Source organism: Delphinus delphis, chromosome 12 (genome assembly GCF_949987515.2).
Source record: "Delphinus delphis chromosome 12, mDelDel1.2, whole genome shotgun sequence".
NCBI lineage: Eukaryota > Metazoa > Chordata > Mammalia > Artiodactyla > Delphinidae > Delphinus > Delphinus delphis.
Window position 1 is genome coordinate 81,861,162 of NC_082694.2, and position 25,288 is coordinate 81,886,449.

The following is a 25,288-nucleotide window of genomic DNA, read 5'->3' on the forward strand; positions in this document are numbered from 1 at the left end:
CCAACCTTGCTGCCACCCTCATCTTGGATTTCCAGCCTCTAGAAACGTGAGAAGATAAATTTGTGAGGTTTAAGCATGCAGTCTGTAGTATTTTGTTATGGCAGCCCGAGCCGACAAATACAAATTGCTTCTCAATGTGTCTAAAATACGAACTCTTGACCTTAGCCTGAGGCCCTACCCTCTCTCTGACAGCACCCTCACTGCCATGCTCTCACTCTGCAGCCGCCCTGGCTCCCACTGACCTGGGGCTCCATGCTCCAGCCCCGCCCGCCGCCCACCCATCCTCCCGCCTCTGCCTCCCTCAGAGCTTCATAAGGCTGGATCCTTCTCATCACTCGGGTCTCGACCCAAACGCCATCTCCTCACAGAGGCCTTTTCTGACAACTTGAAACAACCCCACAATGACATACCCCACCTCCCTCTGCTTATTTTCCACTGGTTTACTGTTTCTCTCTCCCACTAGGATACAATCTCCTTGAGGGCAAAGCCATTGTTTTCTTCCTGCTGTATCTCTGCGCCTAGAAGGGCAGGGAAATCATTTTTGAATTCTCACTGTAGATTCTGACCTACTTGAAGGCCTTCCCAGCCCCTCGGGGTGGAGAGCACTGCAGTGACCTGACAGCAGAGGCGGTCTTCACCAGGGTTCAAAGAGAGGGTCGGCGATCAAGGCTTGTGCGGTTCCTGTCTTTAGCGATTATTCCACCAGTGGTTCCCACGAAATGGGAGGGAGACTCACCCAGCTGGACGAGATAGTAGACGGTCAGCAGGAGCTGCATCTCCTCTGAGATGGGCTGTATCGTGGAGGCCCCATACTGCCCATACGCTCTGGAGATGGACTGGGAGTTCTGGTAGCACGTGTACAGGAGAGGGCTCACGACGACATCGTTCAGGTTCCCACAGAGGTAAGGGAAGTGCCCGTGCCCTGGGGGACGAGAAACAGCACCCGCTTGGCCCCTGGCCTCGGGCACGAGGCGTGGTCCCCACGTGTGGGCGGTCTCTGAATGCCAGGGAGTGAAAACAGGCAGGCTGGTTGCACCTGGGGTAACGCGAGTGCTCCTTTCCAAGGAAATCTTGGACTCCCAGCCCTTGCTGATGTGTGCACCTGCTCTGAGAACAGACAGGGGCTGTAGCATTTGCTTGTTCATTTAGTCCAACCCCCTATTTTAGAGCCAAGCAAGCTCAGGCCCAGAGGGAACTGGCAAAGCTGAACAGCCATCGCCTGAGCTGCTCCTTCAGCTCTGACTCCAGGAATTTCACGCGGGCAACGCCTACCAGATCTTTGCCAGGCCTGCGCCAGCCCGAGTCTCCCCAGCTCCCCGTTTTGGATTCTGCCTCCCAGTCTCCCAGAACTCTCTGACAAGCTGAGTTAGGAAAATAAATCACTGTACAGACCAGAGACTCCGAATACTGACAGAACTTGACAAATGCTTTAGTGAACGTTACAAGATTAATTCTGATGGCAACTCTCAGAGGCGGGTCAGCCCAGGCCAGTTCCGAATCGCCTCTGCACCATTTATTAACTATGTGACCCTCCGCGAGAAGCTTAACTTCCCTAAGCCTCAGTCTCCACCTTTGTAGAATGGGGTGGAGAAAATCGAGCCCTCATGTGGTTGCTGAGATGATCAAACGTGGTTCAGCGTGGGTGTGGCATCTTGTACTCAGAAGGTCTCCACTTATTCACCAAACACACACTTAGTGGACGCCTGCCGTGTGCTATGTACGGGCCTCACTCTCGGCTCTAGGGGAAGATCTGGGGACTGGGACACAGTTCATGTCCTCCAGGAAATTGATTCCCAGACCTGAGGGTGCATGAGGGTCCCCTGAAAGGCTTCCTAAAACACAGGTTGCTGGGCCCCACCACAGAGCTTCTGATTCGGATTCTGGGATGGGCATGGGAATTCACACCTCTACTGAGGTCCCAGGTGACGCTGGCTTTGCTGGTCCAGGGACCACAATTTGGGTAGCATTGTTCACAAACATTATGGTTTATAAGAGGCAATGTAAAGAATTACTATTAAAAGAAGGATGTGAAATTTGTCATGAAAGAGGCACAGAGAAGCTACAACGGGGCCCAGATAAAAGGAATCTGAGGGGCTTCCCTGGTGGTGCAGTGGTTAAGAATCCACCTGCCAATGCAGGGGACACGGGTTCAAGCCCTGGGCCGGGAAGATCCCACATGCCGCAGAGCAACTAAGCCCGTGCGCCACAACTACTGAGCCTGCGCTCTAGAGCCCACGAGACACAACTACTAAAGCCCGCGTGCCACAGCTACTGAAGCCCGCACGCCTAGAGCCCATGCTCTACAACAAGAGAAGCCACCACCATGAGAAGCCTGCGCACCGCAATGAGGAGTAGGCCCCGCTCGCTGCAACTAGCCTCACGCCCAGTTCAAAACCCAGACCTGCACCCTTCTTCCTGAATATCCTGTTCATTTTTTTTTTTAGGATAAAGAAAGGAGTATCCTCTCCTATTTCGTAATTAAGAGTAAGATACCTCCCCACTTTCCTACCACCCTCTCTCCTCTACTCCTACAAACACGATACCAAATAGTGTTCACTCTACTCAATACTCTGTAATGACCTATATGAGAAAAGAATCTAAAAAAGAGTGGATATATGTATATGTACAACTGATTCACTTTGCTGTACACCTAAAACTAACACAACATTGTAAATCAACTATACTCCTATAAAATTTTTTTTAAGTTTATGCCATCTAATAATAACAGAAAAAATAAAAATAAAAAAATAAAATAAAAACATGAAAAACACCCCACAGTCTGCCCTTATTTAAGAAGGACCTGAATGTGTGAGTGTGTGTGTGTGTGTGAGTGTGTGTGTGTGTGTGTGTGTGTGTGTGTGTGTGTGTGTGACTCCGTGCCAGCCCACGGCACTGGCCAGCACCATCATCAAACAAGCCCTGCCGAATCCTCACGTTTCAAGGGCTCCCGCTTCGTTAGGAAGGAATTTCCTTAGTTGAGCCACAAATTGACCTCCAACCACGTACATAAGCCCACAGAATAGAGGTCAAATCTGGTCTTGTTTCATGCTTCTGCCTGGTGACCATGGCTATCTTTGCCCAAAGTCAGATTTCATGGCCCCAAAATACTAGTGGTCACAGGACAACCCACCAGACCGGGGGCCTGACAAATCGGCAAGGGGTTGATGACCTATCTCTCACCCATGGTGCTCAGCCCTGGGCCTGGTACCATGGCAGGAGCCGAGGGAGGCTGAGAGAGGGACTGATTGAAGGAACAAATGAACAAGCAAATGGTCGTCATGGGACAGGATCGTCGCACTTGGGCTCATCGTAGAAAACGGTGACAAGCTCTGAAACTCTGGCGCCTGATCAGGGGCTACCCCAGTGACCAGTCTGCTTGGTTCTCTCATTGCCCCGGAAAGGATTTTAGAGTTTTCCCAGGAGGACCCCTTGGTGTGGAGTCAGACTGGGAGGACGTGTCATGTTGCCTGTTTCTCGTGCGTTCCCTGGGTTCCCCGACTTCCACCACTCGTCACACTGCTGTACTTGCCTTTAAAGATCACTGGCTTGGCCTTGCATATTTTCAGCAAGTTGTCGGGAACGGACACTGGTTCTCCGGAGGCCACAACAGGAAAGGTGACTGAGGCCGGTCCCACCAAGCCAACCTGGGGCATGCAGGTCACGCCTGTGCTCTCTAGGGACATGCCGAGAGCATTAGGAAGACACGTCAGACAAAGCATCCACCTCCGGCAGACCTGCCGTCAGGCTGGCCAACACATCTGCTACAACTTGACCAGTTCCCTACTTATGGGAGCATCCAAGTCCGGGAATCACAGATTCCTGCGGTCAAAAGCATCTTAAAGGTCACTGGGTCCCCCTTCCCCACCAAACAACCTAGTCTCCTCCTCCCAATATCCCTGCCAAGTGACAGGCAAGCCTTTTAAAAAATTCCTCTAGGATCAGAGAAGTCAATACTGTACATAGATCCTGGGCTTTGTTAAGCAAGTCTAATGTACGAGAAAGAGAATCTTTTGTTATACCCAAGTCTGCCTCCCTAGAACACACACCACCGGCAGCACCACCACCGCTAGCACCCAAGCCTTGGACTTGGGGCAAGGATTTCGTCACTTACCGTACTTAGCTCTGTTCCCGCCACCCTGGGGGTGGCCACCATCCGCAGCTGATGGAGATTCTGGAGACCATCCTTTGTGGCGTTTTTTGGGGGGCCCGGAGTTTGATAAGATACCTAGGCCACATTCAGAGTGTGGATTAGGGTGTCACTAGGGATGAGCTTCAATACAACGTTCCCCTGAATTGGAGCACACTTATTTGTAACTTTTTAAATCACAGTTTCACAATGGGTTTTAGCATCTAGTGAAGTATCTAGGCTTAAGGAAATATCCCATCGACCTTGGTAAATGTTTTATTCCAAAGCTGTACAAGTGTCTAAGTTCTAGCTCTCCGAGCATTACCTCCTGCATCTTTACAGTGGGATAAGAAAACCTAGTCTGAAAGGTGGTTTGATCAGGACTAAAGAGAATATATGTAAAGCACAGAGTCTGGGTCCAATAAATGGTAGCCACCAAGGCCCACATCACCATCATCGTCTACACATTCCAGTAAATGAGTACGTGTTTCTATAGACAAGCTGCAACTGCATTCAACTTACCGCCACAGTTTCACCACTTGGGGGCAGTACCGATCCACCTGTGCACCTCTCCCCACCCCCGGCCTCGGTAAGCTAATTTCAGACTAACAAAATGATGGGGAACAGAAGCTGGTACCCACTGCTGTTAATGAGTCATCCCGGCCCACGGCAGGGAACAGCATGAGAATGACTCATGCTCTGTTCTGGGATTATTCAAAGTATCAAGAATTGGCTACCATATATTTTGGGACCCATCCAACACAAAAGTTCCCCTACATTTAGAGCTCCGCGTTCAACCATGACACATTAAAGTTTAAATTTTAAAACTCTCTATTCCCAGAGACAACCCCATCCCAAGGAAACCAGAACCCCAGATGCCTTCTGACGCCCCACGAGCTCCTGGTGATTCTAAACCGCACCAGGGTTGAGAACCACCGGTTTAGAGCGATGTTTCTCCAAGTCTGGCCTGAGACAAAGCTGGACAGAACCAGTGGGAGCTTGTTCAGAGTGTCTGCTCCCGGACACCCCTCAGCCTACAGAAGCAGACCTCTGGGAGGGAAAGAAAACACTTCGTTCACAAGCACCCTGGTTATGCTGAGGCGCACTGCAGTTTGAGAATCATTGCTTTAAAGTCTTTTAAAAGTAATCCAAAGTTATTTTCACCTCTTCTTTAGACCGATTGAAAATGAATGAAATGAAGTGAATAAAATGTTAAAAACGTGAAGTTCTTTGTTTGCAAAGAGCTTTCCAGCAGGTGGTCTCCTCTGATCCCCGCAACCTCTGAGGCAGCTTCTGCTATGTTTGTTCCATTTAGAACCATATCTTCACCTCCCCGAATATCTGTCCTCAAGAGCCAGTAGAAGAGCTCCCACAAAGACTGAGATGCCAGCTCCCCTAAAAACCACGTTAAACTACCAAAGCAGGGAGGGCAATGGGATTGGGTCTCGGTACTAAGGATGGAAGATCTACAGGTATTTTCTCCCTTTGGGATGCTAACACTAACTGTCTCTACGTGGACTCTAAGCTCATGATTTCTGCCAAAATGATGTCACCAGGAGCTGCCCCTGTGGACCATCTATTTCTGGCCATGTGTCCTGGTAGTGGGGAGGGGGACCCTATTTGGCACTTTGGGGGAGACAAGTCTTCATCATATAGCCCACTTCCTGCAGGCACTGCACATCCGGACCCTGAGCTGGGACAACCAAAAAAAGGATCCTGCACATTTCCTTACTCCCTCTCCCACCCTACCCCCGCCCCGTCCCGCAGGGGCAGCACTTCCACTGCGAACCACTGAGCGACAGCCCCCAAGCCCTGGTTAAACACTCCTTGTAGCTTCAGAAGCAGTTTCTTAAAACTGATTCCAGCTCTCCCCAGAGCAGGCGTGAGGCACAGGACCTCTGATGCTCCAGCTGTGCCCTTAACGGTGCAACCACACTCCGCCAGCATCGTCACGCCCTCTGGGCCGGGCTCTGCGGAGTATCTGGGCTCCCAGAAGACACGATGACGGCCCTGCTCCCAGGAACTTCACAGGCCCGACAGACACAAATGGCCGCGGAACAAAGCCTGACACCTGAGTGTCACAAGGAGGGAGCCCTCCTACAGGGAGGAGGTGACACCTGAGCTAAGCTCTGAAGGGCACGTATAGAAGGTGGGTGGCGAGAGCCCTTCAAGGGCACGGATGTGTGACCAGGGCATAGAGACAGGATGGGGAGGGCACTGAGCTGTACCCAATGCAGCCAGGGTACGAGTTCTTAAGTAGAAAGAGTGGGGAATGAGCGAGTTCAAAAGGTTGGTTGGGGCCAGATTCCGGAAGTTTCCAGCACCACGCTAGGGAACTGGGGCTCTATTTCTCATGCCCCTCCAAGGAAACACATTCATTCACCACAGAAGGAGCCTCCGGTTGGGTCCACAGAGCCAAACTCACAGGGCCCAGGCCGAAGGATGTCCTCTGTCCCTGCTGTCCGGGGTGGACGCACCCAGGCCTCAGTGCAGGGAGGGGAGGTACCAGCAGCACAGTCTCCCGTCACCGTCCCCAGAGGCTCAGTCCTCAGCCACTGGTCGCCCTCAATTTAGCACCTAGCCGAGAAGAAACAGTCTTGGGAGGAAAAGCGGGTGCCTGCCTGGGGTTCCTCACACTGGGGAAGTTACAGGGATTTGACTCCAGAATGGACACTCTGGTCAGGACTACGAAAGCTCAGATCCAAGTCAGAAAAGATATCGTTCCTTCAACTAAGAGGGAGACAATTCCCGCACCAGGGGAGTCCTCCGCCAGCCGTGTCGCGGAAGCAGGGAGGCCTAGCATGCAGGCTGGTGTCTCTCTGGGCCACACTTTCCTTCTCTGTAAGACAGGTTGGACTAGACGGTTTCTGGGCCCTCTTCCGGTGAAGCTCTCGGGTCCTAATGTTCCACTCAGCTGTGTGCACGCAGGAGGGAGGAGAGACGTAAGACTGGCCTATTAAATGGCTCCAGGTAAGCACGGAGGGAGAGCACTGAATGTGGGGTCCCCGGACCGCTCCGACCCTTCCTCAACCCACAGCCTCTGCTCCAGCAGGAGGCCCACTTCACCCCTTCACTCGCTTTTCTCACTCGGACCCTCACCGCCTCATCCCTCTTCCTCACTTCCTCCCATACGATCTCTAATTAATGCTTCCCCAACTGTCAGCTGCAACTCAGCTGTCACCTCCGCCAGGAAGCCCTCCCTGAAAAGACCAGCTCAGTGATGGTGTTGATGCAGGTGGCGATAATGGCGCCCCTTAGTGAGCTGCCAGTTGTGCCCTGAATTTCCATACAGCACCTCATCTAACCTCCAACTGCCCGCAGAGCAGAATTCTCATCTCCTGATGAGGGAATGTTTAGCCAGGAGACTTGATCCCCTGACAGAGCTGGGTTTTGAATTCTTGTTCATCTGATTCTGGAGCCCCTATCTTCCCATGACACCACGTGGCCCCATTTCTCCAGAACTCTCCAGCCCTCATGGTGGGCGGCCCACAATGCAACAGGTCACCCGCCCATACGGGGCTCCCACTGTGCTGGGCAGACACACCCACCACCCAAGTCGGGGGCCGAAGCCAGGGCCCCCCCGGCGCCAGGGCCTGAGCACAGCCCCATGGACTCAGGAGGCACCTGCTGACCTGGCCTGACTCTCCTTCCAAGCCCCCCAATTCCAGGAGGCTCGGGGGCCTCGGCACGGGGGCTCCCCCATCCTCCCACCCCGCCACCGTCTTGACCCAGAGCAGAGTAAGGCCCCCGAACAGGACAGGCAAGGCTACCTAAGGCCGAGGGACGCGGCGCGGTGGACAGGCTGTGCTTCACCAGCAGCTGGTGCTTCAGGGAGTCTTTGCCGTTGAAAACAGCCGGACCCACGGCTGTGGTTAGCGACGCATGATCGTGGGCTGGTCCTGACAGCAGAGAGAAAGAGGGGAGAGAGCGGGGCACTCTGTGAGCCCAGCAAGCAGGAGATGACTCTTCCTCCATTTTACAAATTAGCCTTTCACTGATGCGGCCCGTCGGGAGTCGGAGCTCTTGCCAGAGTGATTCTGCCCCCCCCGGAGAAAGCACAGACACACACGGACAGGCACACACAGGCACACACACTCCTGCGCATGCGTTACTGAGCACGCCTGGTGAGAGAAGGGCCAGCGGGGCCCCTGGATTCCGGGAGCACCGCTGCATCTGCTCCACCCTCCTTCCACCTTCTCGCTCACCCTCCTGAGTTCAGGGGCATGTCAAACATGCTCAGGAAAGCAGGCAGGTTTGCCATCGCCCAGATCCAAGCTGCCCACAGGGCCTGGGGCTCCCCGGGCCCGAGGAGAATTCTGGGGGCCATCGGGGGCTGTGGTCTTGTAAGTCACCCACATCAGCCAGAATGATCTGGAAGGCACTCCAGACTCAGGAGTAGCACAAAACATCTCCTGTGTTGAGGCGGCATGGTGAGGGGTTAAGGGTGGGTTCCGAAGCCAGACAGCCCGTGTCTGAGCCCCAGCTCTGCTGCGTACTTGCTGTGCAACCTTCCTTAACTTACGTCACCTCCCATTGTTCTCATCTAGACAATGGAGGTAATCACAGAGCCACTGTGAGGACGACATGCGTTAACAGAAGGTCATAAGCACAAAGTATCTGCTATTACTATCATCGTACTCAATTCTTACGATCACCCTGCAGATTAGACAGAAAAGATTTTCTCCATCTGTACGGATGAGGAGACGGAGATTCAAAGAGTTAAAATGAGTGGCCCCAAGTCACCTGGCTAGGAGGCAGCAGCGCTGGAACTCACCAAGGTGTTCTGACGACAAAAGCAGTGATCCCTCCAGCTGCCAAGGTGTGACAGGCCCCAGGCGGCCCGGGCACAGTGAGGACAACAGCAGACACCACGTGGACCGGGGGACACCGTGCCTCCGGAGGACAGTGTGTTCCCAGCCCAGGTGCAGCCTCTTCGCTGTGGATTACGAGTCACACGGGGCAAGGGCCCGGTTCCCCTCGGCACAGCCCCTGGGCAGGAGGAATAACGACCACCAAGCCACCAGAGGCCTTGGGAAGGAGGCTGCTATCTCCTTGGTAACAGCTGTCGTGCTTATCAGGTCTGTTTGTCATGGCAAATGCCAAGTTCATGAACCAGAAATGCCTGTATCAAATCCTACTGCCCGTGAGATCCTATGCGAGCATCTTTGTGCCTCAATTTCCAAGTCAGAACATTGGGGAAACTAAAGCCCACTCCCGGCACGTCCGGCGCTGCTCCATCATCTCACCTGCCTGCGGTGCTCCCAGCGGGATGCTCGGGGTCGTCCCAGGACCAGGCTCGCTGGGGAAGGGAGCTGGCAGCCCAGAGCTCTCCAGCGGTGGGAACAGAGAGCTGGAACACGCACTGGCGGATGCCTGCCGGCTTCTGAGCTCTGTGGGGAAGATGCACACGTGAAAACCAGCCACTGCTCCTCCCCAGCAGCGTGAGATGACTTCCTAGACCGGAAGCTGTCCTGTAGGAGAGCCAGCTACAGAGATGACCACAATGGTGCCAAGCCCATCCTAGTCTCTTCGTCCGGGGAAGGAGGGGATGTGACATGCCCCAGGCTCGGTGCCAAAGGCAGGGGATCCAGCAGAGGGACAGCTCTTCTGCCAGGAGCAGGAACAATAGCGACCATTTGGGAAACAGACAGGAACTCATGATACAAACGAAACCTTCCATCACCGCCCTTCAAGTCCAAGGGAAGAACAGAGCTTTACTCAAAGGTAATGGAACAGCTAATACCATCCTCCAGCCCTAAATCACTCTCTGTCCGGAAGATTAACCCCCAGGAGTACTTGGTCACAGCAAGTGATCAAAGGCTCTTATCTGGTCCCACAAGGGGAAGAACCACTGCCTCCCCAGGACGTAGAAAATGACAGGCATGTATGCAGTAGGAGCTCAAGAAATATTTACTGAGCCATGCAAGAACAGGAGTGGGGCGGGGAGAGGAGTGATGGGAGGGGACAGGGGAAGAACGTCCAGAGCCAGCCCCTCCTGAAGCCCTCTGCCCTACTTGCAGAAGCTGGCTGGGAGATTCCAGGTGACCAGAGTGAACCTACGCAGACAGGTGAGGGACAACAGTCTGGTTCTCCCGGGCACCTCACGGAGACCGCTCCTAGGACACGTCCCTCCCCAGCCGTTTGTGAGGGGATGGGGGGGGATCTCAGAGAGTACCTGGGCCTGGGAAATCTAGCCCCTCTGCCCCTATAATCTGACTGCAGCCATGAGAATACGGAGAGAGAGAGAAGGGCGGAGTGTGGCCCATTCCTAAAGCGGGAGCCCACTCACTTCTGCAAGCACCAGCACCAGGAAGCTGGTCTTTCTCTTCACGGTTAACAGGCTGTGGAGCAGGAAGGGGGCCTATTTGAGCTGAGTTTTCTCTAAGTCAGGGTTTCTCAACTTCAGCGCCATTGACTCTGGGTTGCACAATTCTTTGGAGGGGTGCTGCCCCAGGCACTGCACGATCCAGCAGCATCCCTGACCCCCACCCACGAGATGCCAGTGGCTCTCTGCACTCATGATGATCAACAGTGTCTCCAGACATTGCCAAATATCCCCTGGGGGACAGAACCACCCCCGGCTGAGAACCTTGCCCCAAATACTTGCCACAAGAAGACACAGCACAGTGTTGGCCCTGTGTCAGCTTTGAAAGCTCCCATACAATTAGGCCGATGCTATAAACTAGACGCCCGTAGTGCAAAGTCGCGCTGTAATTTCCCAGGACTGTAGCATCTAGTTTATAGTACAGTAAAGCTGACACAGGGCCAACACTGTGCTGTGCCTCCTTGTGGCAAGTATCTGGGGCAAGGTTCTCAGCCGGGGGTGGTTCTGTCCCCCAGGGGATATTTGGCAATGTCTGGAGACACCGTTGATCGTCATGAGTGCAGAGAGCCACTGGCATCCCGTGGGTGGGGGCCAGGGATGCTGCGGAATCGTGCAGTGCCGTATGGAGGGTCCTTAAAAAACTAAAAGTAGAATTACCATATGACCCAGCAATCCCACCACTGGGCATCTACCCAGAGGAAACCATAACTCAAAAAGACACTTGCACCCCAATGTTCATTGCAGCACTATTTGCAATAGCCAGGACATGGAAACAACCTAGATGCCCGTCGACAGACGAATGGATAAAGAAGATGTGGCACATATATACAATGGAATATTACTCAGCCATAAAAAGGAACGAAATTGGGGCATTTGTAGAGACGTGGATGGACCTAGAGACTGTCATACAGAGTGAAGTAAGTCAGAAAGAGAAAAACAAATATCGTATATTAACACATATGCGGAATCTAGAAAAATGGTACAGATGAACCGTTTTGCAGGGTAGAAATAGAGACACAGATGTAGAGAACAAACGTATGGACACCAAGGGGGGAAAGCAGGCGGAGGGGCGATGGGATGAATTGGGAGACTGGGATCGACATATATACACTAAAATGTATAAAATAACTAATAAGAACGTGCTGTATAAAAAAATAAAATTCGAAACAAAAAAAATTTCACAGGGCTGACGTGTTGCCCGAAACCGCGTCTACTGCAGAGCAGTGTCGGCCCAGAGTCGTGCCGACAGGCCCCTGGCTCGCTTGGAGGCGTCCCCTTCTCACACCCCACCCCCTGCTCACCTGAGCCTTTCCAGCAAATGAGAGGCCCTTTGGTCAGAGCCCCTTGTGCGTTGCGGATCAGGTAATATTTCAAGTGTTTCTGCTTCTTGGGCTGGGTGGTCACCTTCAGGTTCATGTGGCTGGAGAACTCTGTGAAGTAACAGAAGCCTTTCTTCCCACAGCCAACGCAATTCCCAGAGAAACCTGGGGAGGAAAAAACCATGACCATCCCCATCTTACACCAAAGTCCCTCCAAGTGACACATCGGCCACTAGGCATTCACATCCTATACCACACCAGTAGGGAAGTCCACGGGGCAAAGGTCCCTGTCAGCTCCTGCTGACAGGGGTCAAGATGACCTTGATGCCAACAGGAGGACCAAGTGGACTCATCGTAGAGCTGAGCCCAGGCAAGCCTGGAAGACTGAACTCGCTTAGGAGCACATTTAAAGCCTCTGCGTCCTACGGCACAGGACAAGAACTGTCCCATTCAACTGTCTACGCTGACCGGGCACCTGCAATGATTTGCTGCGTCCGCATCTCCTTCAGGGCTGGCCAGTCGCAGAATCTCAAAGCAATCAGACCCCTGAGACTAGATGCATTGGGAGTCCTCTTCAGAGTCCAAAGTTCCCTCCAGGAATCAAGTGAGTTGATCCCACGAGTTGCAGAGGAGAAATCAAGAGCTCCACCATGCAAGGCCAGGGTGGTGGTGAGTGAAATCTATGGCCCCAACAGCCACGGAGTGGAGACACTCGGCTAAAACGTGGTGGTCTATGTCAGCATCCTGCTGCCTGAAGCCAGAGGGGGCCTTTCTGGGAGATGACAGAGTTCAGCTCTGAGGCTCTGGGAAGGCTGGCTTTATAGAGGCAATGACAAAACCACCTCCCATGAACTATTAAAATCCAGAGAACGTGCTTGAAAGACCTTTACATACTGTAAAGTCTATTCAAACCGGACTCAACAGAACTGTTGGTTAATACCAGAGAAATGTGATGATTTAGGTTTTCTATCTGGTGACCCTTCTGGTTTAACTTCACTATCTCACAAAGGTCTTCCCTGTGACCTTGCTTCGCCCACTGGTACGTCTGGTTTCTAAGGAGCAAGGTTCTTCGGCGGGAGAGACCCTGAAGCTGAGACTAACTTATTTTATCGTATGCTCTGGCTGACAAGTTTACAAAGGGCATTTCAACTCAGGCCAGGAGGACCGTGGGGTTCTGTGCATAAGCTCTGCCTTTAAAGGGGATAATTCTGAGGCCTCTGGCTACTGTCCAAAATAACATTAGTTTGTGAAGGTTCAAAACATCTCTCCACAGAGAAAGAAGACATCTACATTACAGAAACCTTCTGGGTTCTCTGACCGATTTGAAGCAAATTTAATATTCCTTAAAAGGCCCTAGAAATAAAGACAAATCTCTTGGTCTAAAAGGCAGGCACAGGTTAGTTTATCCTTCCAAACTCCTGCCCCCTGTGTACCAGAGAAACAGGTAAGGTACCAAAGAAATGCCGGCACCATGCTCTATGTTTACGTGTTGTTAAAGGGACAGGGAGGAAACTACCATGCAGAGAAAACCAACAGCCTTCCTGCCATTCACTGTCACCCAAACAGGGCACTCAGCTTAACTGACACGACCACCAGTCCGTCAGGACAGCAAAACCTTCTTTTGGGAAATGAGAGCCAGAGAGGCTAAGTAGTTGTCCAGTGTGTAGATCTAGAGAGTGACGTGTGGATTCTAGCATGAGAATGGAGTGCAGACCCAGAAGCACGGCCTTCAAGGCTGCCCCCAATGCCCTCCAGCCTCGTCTCCTGCTTTATCTCCCTCTCCTCCCACTACTATGCCGAATTCCCAACTGGACTTTATATTGCTGACAGTTCTCATACCTTCTTCCTTAGTGTCAGAGTTACTGACATTTGTGTATTTTCCCCCATAAATATCCCCACGCTTCCAAAGGACCGGGAGCACGGTATGTCTGTGGGGAGGCGTGGGCCATGTCTGTGTGTGTAAGTGTGTGTAAGTGTGTATATCCAAACTAGTGCCTGACACAGGAGAGGCAGCAAATATCTGGAAGGAACAGGAGACAGGAAACAAGATAACTATCCAAGTGCACACTTAGCATCTCCGCATACATTTTGACAGGCTTTTGTTTTCTAACGTTCTAATGTTTCTAATGTTTTCTAACTTTATAATCTAATGTTTTTATTTATTCTTTGGTCTCCAACCTGGGCACCTTGAGATAAACAGCTCAACTGTCGTCTAAGAATGAGGCCCTGAGAAAACTTCCACGCTCCCCGGAAGGGATTCTGACCCTGAGGGTTCAAAAGATGATGAACAAGAAGCAGAACTGCAAAACCAAGGACGCTCGGAGCGCTTCACCAAGGCCAGCACCGCCATCCCTTTCCAGAAATAGCTAAATAGCTACAGGCCTTTTGTCCTATGAGAACTGTGGACTGTGGGACCACGGCTCCATTCCAGAAGCCGGGAGGGGAGCCACAGATGAGAAGGGGCTCCTCCTTGCGGTTCAGAAATAAAAGTGGAAACCCTGGTCCTACCAGGATAGTAAGGACAGGCATACCTCGTTCTATTGTCCGTGGCTCTTTTTCTTCATATCTAAATGCTAGGTAGTAACACCTCACTCACCTGCCTCATTTTAACTAGAACAGTTTCTCACACATGAGAAGCGCTCAGGAAAGTAGCCGCTGTCAGGTTCCTTTGTTGCTGCTGCTGCTGCTGTCTTTCTCCCACTGGCAATCCACCCATTTATCATGACTCAACTCCATCACCACATACTCTGAGATACTCTCCCATCCCTGGGGCTTGGCACATCCTTCGGGATCCTCTAGCGCCTTAAGCCCTAGGCTGGGACCTGCTGCACAGAGATTTCTGTGGCCGTGGGTGCGATCTCCGAGCTGAGTCCTGGTTGGCCCGTGTCTTCCCACAGGCCCTGAGCTCCCAGGAAGGACCAGGTCCCACTTGGCTTTGGGGCCCTGGGTTGAATTTAAAGTTCACCTTCAGTTTGGGGTTATACATTCCATAAATGCTTAATTATTTGCGTTCTAGATGCACAAAGAGCTTGTTTACTCCCATCGCAGAAATGAACAATCTAGCTAGATGTTTTCTTCTCCTATGTCTTAGCTATCAGCCAATTTCGATGAATTACTATCAAAAAACTGAAACACCCATCTAGGTTTTCATTTTCTCACTTTCTCAGACCAAATCCCTCACAGTTGATTCAAACTCACTAAAACAACGCTCCCTTCATTATAAATTACGGGGTGGGGAGAGGCACCTCAAGCTGTGGCTTCCCCCAAGATATTCCACAGCCTCCACTTCATAGGTCACTAAAAAGCACTGAGCCCCGGCCCCCAGAGGGCTGCAGGGCCACCTTGTCCTGTGCAGCCATCAGGGTTAATTGCAGGAAACCTAAACAGCGCTAAGTGTGCAAGCTGAGAGCATAAAGTTGTTTTCAAAGAAGAAAGCATCGGTTATTACCAGCCGGCCCTTGTCACCCACCTCCGATGGCTTCTTGGCAAGCAATTAACAAAGACCCCACTTCCTCTAAGCTCCCCGCCTGAGGGGCTGAAGTTGTTCCTGGGCTGGTGGTGAATGAACTGAAAGATTCTTGTCTCCACATTTCGAGACCCAGAGCCTCCTTGATTTACTACCCTGGCAATTCCTTTACAGTCACAAAGGGGAGGAATTCATTCAGGCAAACCCCCAGCCGTGGCCAGATCAAACACGAACCAAGTCACCAGGCCATCTTCCCCACTCATTTTGTCCTAAGCGGCCTCAATAAGCAAATTGAATCTGAGACGCAATGACTCCGTGAGCTTCCTTGGTAGAGTGAATTTTCTGGATTATTCTTGCTTTCAAAAACTAGTTACGATATCTGTTTTACACATGGTAGGGTATATAGCTAGTGGGAAGCTGCTGTAGGGCACAGGGAGTTCAGCTCGGTGCTCTGTGATGACCTAGCTGGGTGGGATGGGCCGGGGGGAGGGAGGTCCCAGAGGGAGGGGATATATATACACATAGAGCTGATTCACTTCATTGTACAGCAGGAACTAACGCAACATTGTAAAGCAATGATACTCCAATTTAAAAAAGAAACAAACCAGTTACGATACAGGCCATTTCAGAGTACTGAGTAGAGTTCCCTGTGCTATACAGCAGGTCCTTATTAGTTATCTATTTTATATGTGGTAGTGTGTATATGTCAGTCCCAATCTCCCAATTTATCCCTCCCCCACCTTAAGAATCTAAAACACACAAAAAAAGAGTGGATATATGTATATAACTGATTCACTCTGCTGTACACCTGAAACTAATACAACATTGTAAATCAACTATACTCCAATAAAAATTTTAAAAAAACAAAAACCAGTTACGATAAGCCCATGGACCTGCCTTAAGGGAGTACTGGCCACAACTTTTTCTCCCCCTGGTCCTTGCCCCAGAGCCATGTCCATCCCTCCAGTGAGCGTTCGTCTGCTGTGTTTCAGAGTTTACACACCACTGTGTCCCTGCGGCCCTCGTGGCAGGAACCACTTCTGTTTCTTCTCTGGGTCGATCCTCACTCTCCCCTCCCCACCTCCACCCTCTGGTCCTTTGCACAGAGCTTCAGACATAATACCTCCTCAATAAATATCCACTGCGGTGCGTTTACCTACCCAGCTTTGGGGGGCCGTATCAAGCACAAAAGTGAGGTTTAAATGTTTGTACACGTGGGAAGCGCAGAAGGAACTGGGGAGCAGGGGAAGCCAGCTTGCTGGGCTCTCGGTCCAAACCTCACGTCTCCCCTGATTTTGCTCCACTAATGGGGGAGTGAGCTGAGCACAGGGCCAGGCACACAGAAGGAGCTCAACAGAAGTCCGAGCAAAGGGGAGCCGGGCTTCATAAGGCTTGGTCTCGACTCTGCACTGCAGCTGGGACCCTCTGGGCCAGCGGTGGTCCAAAGATCAAAGCCACGGCTTCCCTAGGCTGACCTCGACCAGGTACGGGGTGGGGCGTGGTAGTTAGAGGGTACCATCTGGAACCAGGGAGACCTGAGTTTGAATCCTGACTCTGTTCCTTTACCTGTGCGCCCTTGGGCAAGTGCATTAACAGGTCCAAGCACACCTGTTAAGCCAGGATAAGAATGACGGGCTGGTGAAAGGTAGAGCGAAGGAGAGAACGGTAGAGGGTGCCCGGGCGTCCCTCAGGACGTGACCGTCCAGGAGGCAGGGCCACGCGCTCGGCCTTCCTCTCACCCTGCCTCGTGTCTGCTGGCTTCCGAGAGCATCTAGGACAGGGTTTGGATCGCAATTCTGACACAGTAGGCACTTTGGAAAGGTCTGACGAATACGTGTACAAGAAGAATGAGTGCTGATGGGTTTTCTACAGGAAGGTAGTCAGGTTTTAAAAGTAACTCTCCTTTGCATTCCATTCCACAAAGAAATAGCCCAGAGTGATGAATAAACAGGGCTGTGTGACATGCTGATGAAGAGTTTCAAAGGTGGCCTGTCCCCCAAGGGGACCAACAGCTCTCCTTGTGCCCACCCGCCAGGCGGCCGGAGCCGCAGAGAAGAGCAGAGGAGCAACTTACCAAGAAGGGCGTTGTGTCCATCGTCATCCGGCAAGAACCTCTTGTCAACGGCACACACCAGGAGATGGTCCGGCAGGCTGGGGGACTTGGCGCCCACCAGGAGGAAGCCCGCGGGGACATCGATGGGCTCGCTGGAGATGGAGACGAGACGCAGGTCCTTCCCTGCCTGGCAGAACCCTAGGAGGGACGGACAGGCTCACACGCTGCCCAGCGAGTGGTTCCCACAGAGCCAGGATCCACGCAGGCAAAGGGGTGACAACAGTTTGGTCTTGTCAGCGACCACCGTGCCGCTGGACCCGGCTGACTTGCAAATTAATTCTGAGAACACTCTTAAGTACATTACCCTTACATGCTTTTCACTTGCCAGTTACAACCATTCACAACAATAAAGTGATTAGGAAGAATAAAAAATTTAAAACATTAAATTAATTCATTACTCATGACACTTAACCACATGCTGCTTTTCTGACTATCGGTGTCACCGTATAATACACATTCATGTAAAATGAAGCCCAGCAGGAAAGAAGGGTAGACCAGTGACGGTAAATTAAAACGTAGACAAGATAAATCCATACGGGACTGTGAGTGAGTCGATGTCTTCTCCACCCTATATTTTATGTGTACGAGGCAGGGGCACATGGCAGGAATACAGGCTGAGGACCGGCTGACGCTGGTGGCCTCACAGGGGCCTCATCAGCAGAGGGAGACTTTCACTCTATACACACGAACCTTTCATATTTCAGAGCTTTAAAATATATTTCCTATTTAAAACTTAAGTGTCCAAAAATATTTAGGAAAAAAATGGAGAAGAGGGAAACAGCTGAGATTTATTTGGAGGGGCCCTTTCTGGGAATCTCCCTCCCGGAAGGCATGCGGAGCCGGATGCCCTGTGGCTTTTCCATCTTTAGTTATCGACAGGGACGATGAGAGTTAACGTGAACCCTGATGACCCCAAGGCCTTCCCTGCAAAACTCTGTGGTACTTTAAGAAGCCTCTCCTCTGGTGTACCTGCTTTACCATTCACAAGGCACTAGTTCCGAGTTCTCGCATCTGCCCCTGGGCGAAGCAGTAAGAGGCACCCACTCTGTACAGCACCAGGTGGGAGAAGCCCTGGAAACTTGTCATTTGAGAGGTCAAGTCATCTGCTCAAAGCTGCTGGGAGGGGGGTCAGGACGGAGCTTGGGGCGGCCCCCCTGCGTTGTCTTGGGGACGTCAAACCAGTTCCCACAGGTGAGGTCAAGGGCCCAGCAGGTCTTTACCTCCATGACCCAGGCCCCTCCCATTCTGCACAGCAGCCGCTTCCTTCTGAAGAGCTGGAGGAAAAAAGGTCGTGGGCAGTCCATGTTCACTGTGTCCACCTGGAAATTCTTTGAAAATCATGGTGGTGACCACCAGAGAGTTTGCCATTCTCTTATTTAATTAGGCGGCCTTTTAGCTCTTGGACACTAGAAGTCCTATATCACAAAGAGCTACTGTTATCTGTTGCCCTTTTCCTGGAAGAGCAGTCCCAGGGAGGGCTGACTCCCTCCCCTGCCGGCCATCGCGCACAAGGTCAAGTCCAGGCCCCCAGGCAGGGTGCATGGGGCCTCCACGGCCGGTCTCATCACTCATCCAAGCCCTGCCTGGCCACCCCTCAGGCCCCTACCTACATAAACTAGTAGCAGTTCCCCAGATGGGCCGTGTTCCCCCTCCTCTAAGCCTTTGCACCTGCTGTTCCTGTCGGGAATATCCCTCTCCCCCAGCCCTCTCGGTCTCCTGGCTAACTCCTGCTGACACTCCAAAACCCATAGGAAGGGCCAGCTCCTCCAGGAGGCCTTTCCCCAAACGCTCTACCGGCACCAGAAGCCTCTCCCGTGCTCCCACGGACCCCTGCTGGCCCAGACCACCCCAACCTCCCAGCACTTTCTACACTGCATGCAGAGGGTCTGCTCACATAGCTTTGCTACACTGGGAGCTCTTGGACCTTTTATCTCCATATTTTCAGAGCAGGGCCTCAATACTTATTTTACTCAATTAACTGACCAACTAAGTAGTGACACTCCTTGACTGGTATGGTGACAGGTCAGGTGAACTTCCAACTGCTCAGTGACTTTGCCAGGCGGGGGAGCAGCAGACCAGAAGTGCACTCCAAGACCCTCAAGCGCAGAGCACAGGCTCCCATCCCTGAACAAAGGTGCCACCGCGCCCGGCATCTCCAAGCCTCGCTCCTCAACAGCAAAATGAGGATAACCTCACGGACGGTGCAGAGTTCCTGAGATAACGTATTGATCTGCTTTTTCAACGGTAAAGCAGCCACAGATGTGAAAGATTACGCCTACTCATCAGTGCTGATATAAATACACGGTGGACGCTGACCTCAGCTGGGATATTCTGGTTTCTAAACGGCCGATGGAGAAAAATTAACTTTTGGATCGGAATGCGTTTGTAACGGTGGGGCTGTCCGAAGAGTGACAGGGCCCCACGTGGCGTAGCCAGTGCCGCCGGGACGCGAGGGCCCGCCGGGCCACGGCCTGCTGGCGACGCGGGCACGGTCACACCTCGGGGCCCCTCAGCACGCAGCCTGGCGGGCATCTCACCGTCCGTAGTGCAACATCCTTCGGGCGGGGGCTGCATCTGGTAGGGGTTTGGGGGACAGTTCTGTTCCAGCCCCCCTTCCCCTTCCTCTTCCTCTTCCTCATTTTCCACTCGGCTTCCACCTAGACGTGGGAAAGGAGAGCAATGAGTAAGTCCACAGCGGGTCTCGGCAGCTAGTAATTAACCAGGCCTCACAGACACACGATTTAAGGAGGGCATTACCACCCTCCTTTACTCGCGGCGAAGGCCAAGACTCACTCAGGCCGGAAGTCCTTCCCAAGGTCACAGACTCTGGCTCCAAGCCTGGCCTTGTGACTTCAAACGCAGGTCCACGTCACCTCCCAGCCCCCAGAGCCACACACGTGTGCACGAGCAGCAGGGCTCAGCGCGGACATAGCTGTCGACAAGAACTGAGCATGCAGCCTGCACAGAGCAGGCTCTCCAAAAACATCTGTGTGAGAGGAACCACGGTGTAACATAAGGACCATTTTACAGCTAAGGAAACTGAGGTTCAGAGAGACCCAGTGGTTCAACAAACCGTTAAGCAGCACAGCCGGTATGTTCCCAGTTACACCCGACACCCAAGCTGCCATTCTTGCCACTAACTGCATCGCTTGCTTTAGAACCCAAAGTCCGGTGGGAACAACGTTTACATTTATTTATCCCCAAGGGAAGACTGGATGTATACAAACCGGAAATGCGAACACCCGAATTTACCCCACTCACCAAAAGAAGCCATCCCAGAACAGGCCAAGCGACTTTAAGAAACTTTTTTTAAGTGAAATAGTATTTTAGGAGTAATGGCAAGTGTGGAAACGGCCAGGAGAGCCAGGAGAGCCAGGAATTGGCCAGGAAAATCCCACTCCCCCTGTGTGTGAGCTTCATCACAGCAATGAAAGAGCTGGTCTTCTCCACAGGCTCTCAGTTCCTGGAGAGTGTGGGCCCAGCCCGTATTCTGTAACCCAGGCACCTAGCAGAATGCCTCGTGCAGGAAACTACTTCCCAACTGGTCTGAGCACACACAGTTATACCTTATTTACCCAGCCTGCTAGAGAAAGAGGGTTTCACATCAATGAATTTACAAACTCCTTCTAACTTCTTTTAACTTCTTTGGGTAAAAAAATCCTTCTATCTTTAAATGTCATTTAAGAAATAGGATCCAGATTTCCTCGTGGAATAGGGTCGTTACAAGCATCCTTAGATACCCTAGGCCGGGAGACAGATGCTTCTTCCTTTTTGGTTTCTCCGTATCCTCCTCTAGTGCTGACCCCTTTGCTGCCAATCCTACTCTCATCTTAGCTGGCTCTCACACTCTCCATCCATCCAGTGGGTTACGTGGCTTTAGGTTAACGATGAAATTGTGCGCAGCAGAAAAAGATCGACTAGAAATCTGGGAACTCGAGTTTTAGTCCTTGGGTCTGCCATTGTCTGTGTGGCCACAGAAAAGTTACTTAACCTCTCTGTGCGTCAGATCTTGCATCTTTAAAATGCGGGGGTCACAGAAGGTCACTTTGAGCTGTGACAGTCTATGTGGGGATATGTGGCTCTCAGAGTTGCACAGAACATTCCAGGTGTGATTTAATCAGTACAGGGTGCTGGGAGCATAACCTCAGGGTGGTCACCATTTGAAAGGTGCCGGAAGGACAAGAGGCAGAAGAAACTAACATCTTAGGCCGGCCCAGGCCCATGACCTTGGGAAGGTCACGGCAGGAAGTGAGCAAGAATTCCTAGTGTCTCCATCCCTCCAGGACGAGAGGACACAGAGGTGGCGGGGAGACTGTGAAAAGCTTACCCGGGAAAAACACAAAAGGGCGTTGGAGGGGAAAAATGCAGAGCCTCCTTCAGCCGCTTCCTTCCTGCCGTTAAATGCAGGCAGGGACGGTTTCAGCAGAAGGTGGAGTCACGCCCAGACCCCAGATGCCAGCCATGCCGCTCGGGTCCTCACAGGGGCCCAAACCATCCTCTGGCCGTCTATGGAGTAGGTGGCTTAGAAGGCTGTCTGCAAAATCAAGACTAGTCTGTAAGCCAGAGACTCAGCTCCAGGGGCTCGGGGGAGGGGGTGGGGGTACAGCAAAGCACCAACAATTAGAGTGAAAAGGAGAAGCCGGGGACTTCGGCGCTCTGAGGGCACACACAGGAATGTCTGCACGTTACTCTGCTCCACCGAAAAGAACAGGAATCCAGACTGTCCGAGAGAATGAAAGGAGAGGGTCTTAAGCCTCTGCAAGTCAAAGAAAGGGCTCAAAATCCCGTGGCTGCTAAGAAAGCAGGATTAAAGGTCAAAGGTCTACATCAGACATTCCAGGGTCTTTGATGGGATCCTTCAGCCAGCAACAAGCCCAAGGAGACTTCCTAACCGGGGCCAGACTAAACCAGACTGTTTACCAAGGTCTCCTGGCAGGATGAGAGCTTTAAAATGGCCTTAGACAAAACCAACTGGACTGGGAGCTCAGGACCTTAAAACTCAACCACAGGAATCCAGGGGTTCCACGGCTGCACTGCACCCCATAGAGGACGAGGGCATGTGTTTTAATGATTAGAGTAAATTTTGTTTTCTTTCCATGAGAAGAAACCGTATGACATTCTGAGTGGGTAGGATTACAGGAATGTACCTGCATCTTATTTAATAAATAAATACTTATCCCCAAATACTGGGGTTGTATTTGTTTTGTTTGGTTGGCCTTCCTTTAAAAAACAAATAATACGTAAAAGATTTCTCCCCTAGAAGGAGGGGGTAATACCCCTAATACGTAGAACAAAGTAACAAGGGCCCTCTGAATCGCCCTCACAAATACAGAAAATGTTAACAGATCAAGGGGTGTTTTGGGGTACCAGCACCCTGGTCATTAAAAGCATCCTTAATGTTGCTGTCTGAGGAAGGACAGCAGTTAAGATAAGAGACCTGACAGAGAGACAGACTGACAAAACAAGCCCTCTGCACCACGTTCTATGAGGCAGAAACCAGGGGCTCAAGCCCAGTGCTTGGTTGATGGAGACATTTAGCAAATCGACAAGAGTCTCCCCCTTTTCACCAACCGCCTCCTCCATCCTCCCAGTACTAGAGAAACAAAGTCTCGGAGGATTCCTCTACGCTGTTTGCCAGACAGATGGGAAAATCATAGAGAGGGCTGGCTCTGGTTTTCATACCAACGTGAGGGGCCGACCAAGCCGGCTGCCAGCTGGCAGGGAGCCTGCGGCACTCAACATGGGGGGCCCGGGCCGCGCAAGCCTCTAAGCTGTCCCTGGAAAGCAACACATGATGAGGGCAGATGAGGGCATCCCAAGGAGGCAATGTTCGGGATGCAGTCTCCCGTTCAGAGGCCAGCAAAGGTTGTCTATGGAGAGCTTCAACCCCAGGAAAAGCTGACTGGGAAACTCCAGGGCTTTCTCCCCGCCTGTCCCCAGGCCAACATCCTTCAAAACGTCAAATCCATCTTCCATCTTCCCAAATCATGGGATTTAATTACTGGTGGAGGTAGAAGCACTTTGTTGATTTTAAGGTGCCATTCGAATGTACTAAATTATCTATCATTAGATTGTTCACTTATCATTAGCAGCAAAGCCTTTCAATACTACAAGAAGTTAAGGATGAGCATTTGATATATATTTCACAGAAGTCTTTCAGCTAGCTGAAAACACACAATCTACAAGAGATCCCCCAGTAATTTCTCAAATGCCCCCAAGGTCACAGTAATGCTTCCTGTGCCGGAAAACCTTGGTACTTTCGACTTGAATACCAGAGAATTCTCGGGCTTCCTAATTCGTGCTTTGGATCACAATCTACTTTCTCCCAGACCCAGATCCAGTTCCTTTAGGTCCTTAGCGATCGCTATTTGCAAGGTTAATTTTGTAAGGACGTTTTAAATAGTGACACGAGAAATGCCTCCCTGCTAGAAAAAGGGACTTTCAGACATCACACGAGGACCTCTGAGCCTCATTTTCCCTTATGTGCAACCGTCCCCAGCCCACCATCCTCACCCTGCACACACACACACATGACCACCCCAAGACAGGACCCGGCATACTGCATGCTTCGTTAATTTGTTAACTTTTGTTTTAAACCACAGCCCTCTTTCACTTCAAAAGCTAAGAGAAGCGTGCAGGTAACTTCACGTGAAAGACAAAGTGACAAAAAGAACTTCCTTTAGCAATAACTCTCATACTTCGGATTGCTGTGGGTTACTTTTGACATGAAAATACACGACTACAAAACAAACAAACGAAAGATTGCAAAATACAACCAGTTTATTCTCTGGATAATTAAGTAAACCCTAAACTTAACCCCATGCCTGAAGATAATTTATTCCTAGCACACGTTAAATCTATAAGGGTTTGTTCTTGGTTTTTAACAGTTTCTAGAGAGCTCTTGTAACTGCTATCACAAAGAAAAACTACGCTGCCTTGCAAAGATATGGCCACAGGCTTCCCTGGTGGCGCAGCTGTTGAGAGTCCGCCTGCCGATGCAGGGGACATGGGCTCGTGCCCCGGTCCGGGAAGATCCCACATGCCGCGGAGCGGCTGGGCCCGTGAGCCGTGGCTGCTGAGCCTGCGCGTCCGGAGCCTGTGCTCCGCAACGGGAGAGGCCACAACAGTGGGAAGCCCGCGTACCGCCAAAGAAAAAAAAAAAAAAAAAGATATGGCCACGAATCACAAAGAGAAAAAATATATAACTGAGGGTCCCAAGCATGTTAAAATGTCTTACTTATCCAAGTGAACCATCAAACCTTTTAATAAGAGTGTAAGTAACAACCAATTCAGAACAGGCTGGCATGGCTTTCTTTCTCCTGCTAGTCCAATGAACCATTTTATTCCTTGCAACTTTATGGCTGAAACTGACCTTAGTTTTAGCCAAGTAAGGATGGGACGCACGTGCACCTTTCTCTTTTCTAATAATTCTGTTCTTCCAGACCTAACAGTTTCTACAGTTTCCTCAGAAGAGGAAAGAGTTTCCAGTCCCACTGCTAACATTCTCACACACGGTAAAAGAAAGGCAGGAACGCATCTCCTACCTTCTAGGGCGGAAAGCTGCTGCTCCGCTTCCAGGTACAACTGGGAGAAGACGGGCCTGGGTACCAGGCTGTTGGAGCGCAGAGAGGCCTCGATGGAGTTGTGCAGGACCTCCTCAAACCGCGTCGTCTTCAGCTGTCCAGCGTAAGAGTTTCCCATCTCCAAGAGAGACGAAGCAGTCTTCTGTTTAAAATGGCATTTCAGTTTCAGTTAAAAAGCCTGACCCCGAGCATGAAGCCCAAAGGTAGAAAGGATCCCCGCTGCAAGGAGGGGAGAGGGCCGCGTATCCCCGGCTTAGCCAAAAGGAGGAGCAGACGGCTCTCAGCTACGGCTACTGCCGGGCAATTACAGGAAGTTATATAAGTAACAGCTTTCTCTAATTTAGCACTCAGAGAGC

At 51.5% G+C, this 25,288-nt stretch overlaps 1 protein-coding gene across 1 annotated transcript in view; it reads right to left on the reverse strand.

The window, feature by feature from the left end:
* The window catches only part of GREB1 (growth regulating estrogen receptor binding 1), a 68,594-nt gene extending 43,544 nt beyond the window's left edge, over positions 1–25,050 (reverse strand). The window contains exons 1-9 of the mRNA XM_060027637.1: positions 24,894–25,050; positions 19,887–20,006; positions 17,311–17,487; positions 11,753–11,935; positions 9,373–9,516; positions 7,897–8,025; positions 4,112–4,225; positions 3,530–3,673; positions 737–922 (exon numbers count right to left, since the gene is read on the reverse strand). Of these exons, the coding sequence (XP_059883620.1) occupies positions 737–922; positions 3,530–3,673; positions 4,112–4,225; positions 7,897–8,025; positions 9,373–9,516; positions 11,753–11,935; positions 17,311–17,487; positions 19,887–20,006; positions 24,894–25,050 (1,354 nt within the window). The remainder of the gene's footprint in view (positions 1–736; positions 923–3,529; positions 3,674–4,111; positions 4,226–7,896; positions 8,026–9,372; positions 9,517–11,752; positions 11,936–17,310; positions 17,488–19,886; positions 20,007–24,893) is intronic.
* Between the last annotated feature and the right edge of the window lie 238 nt (positions 25,051–25,288).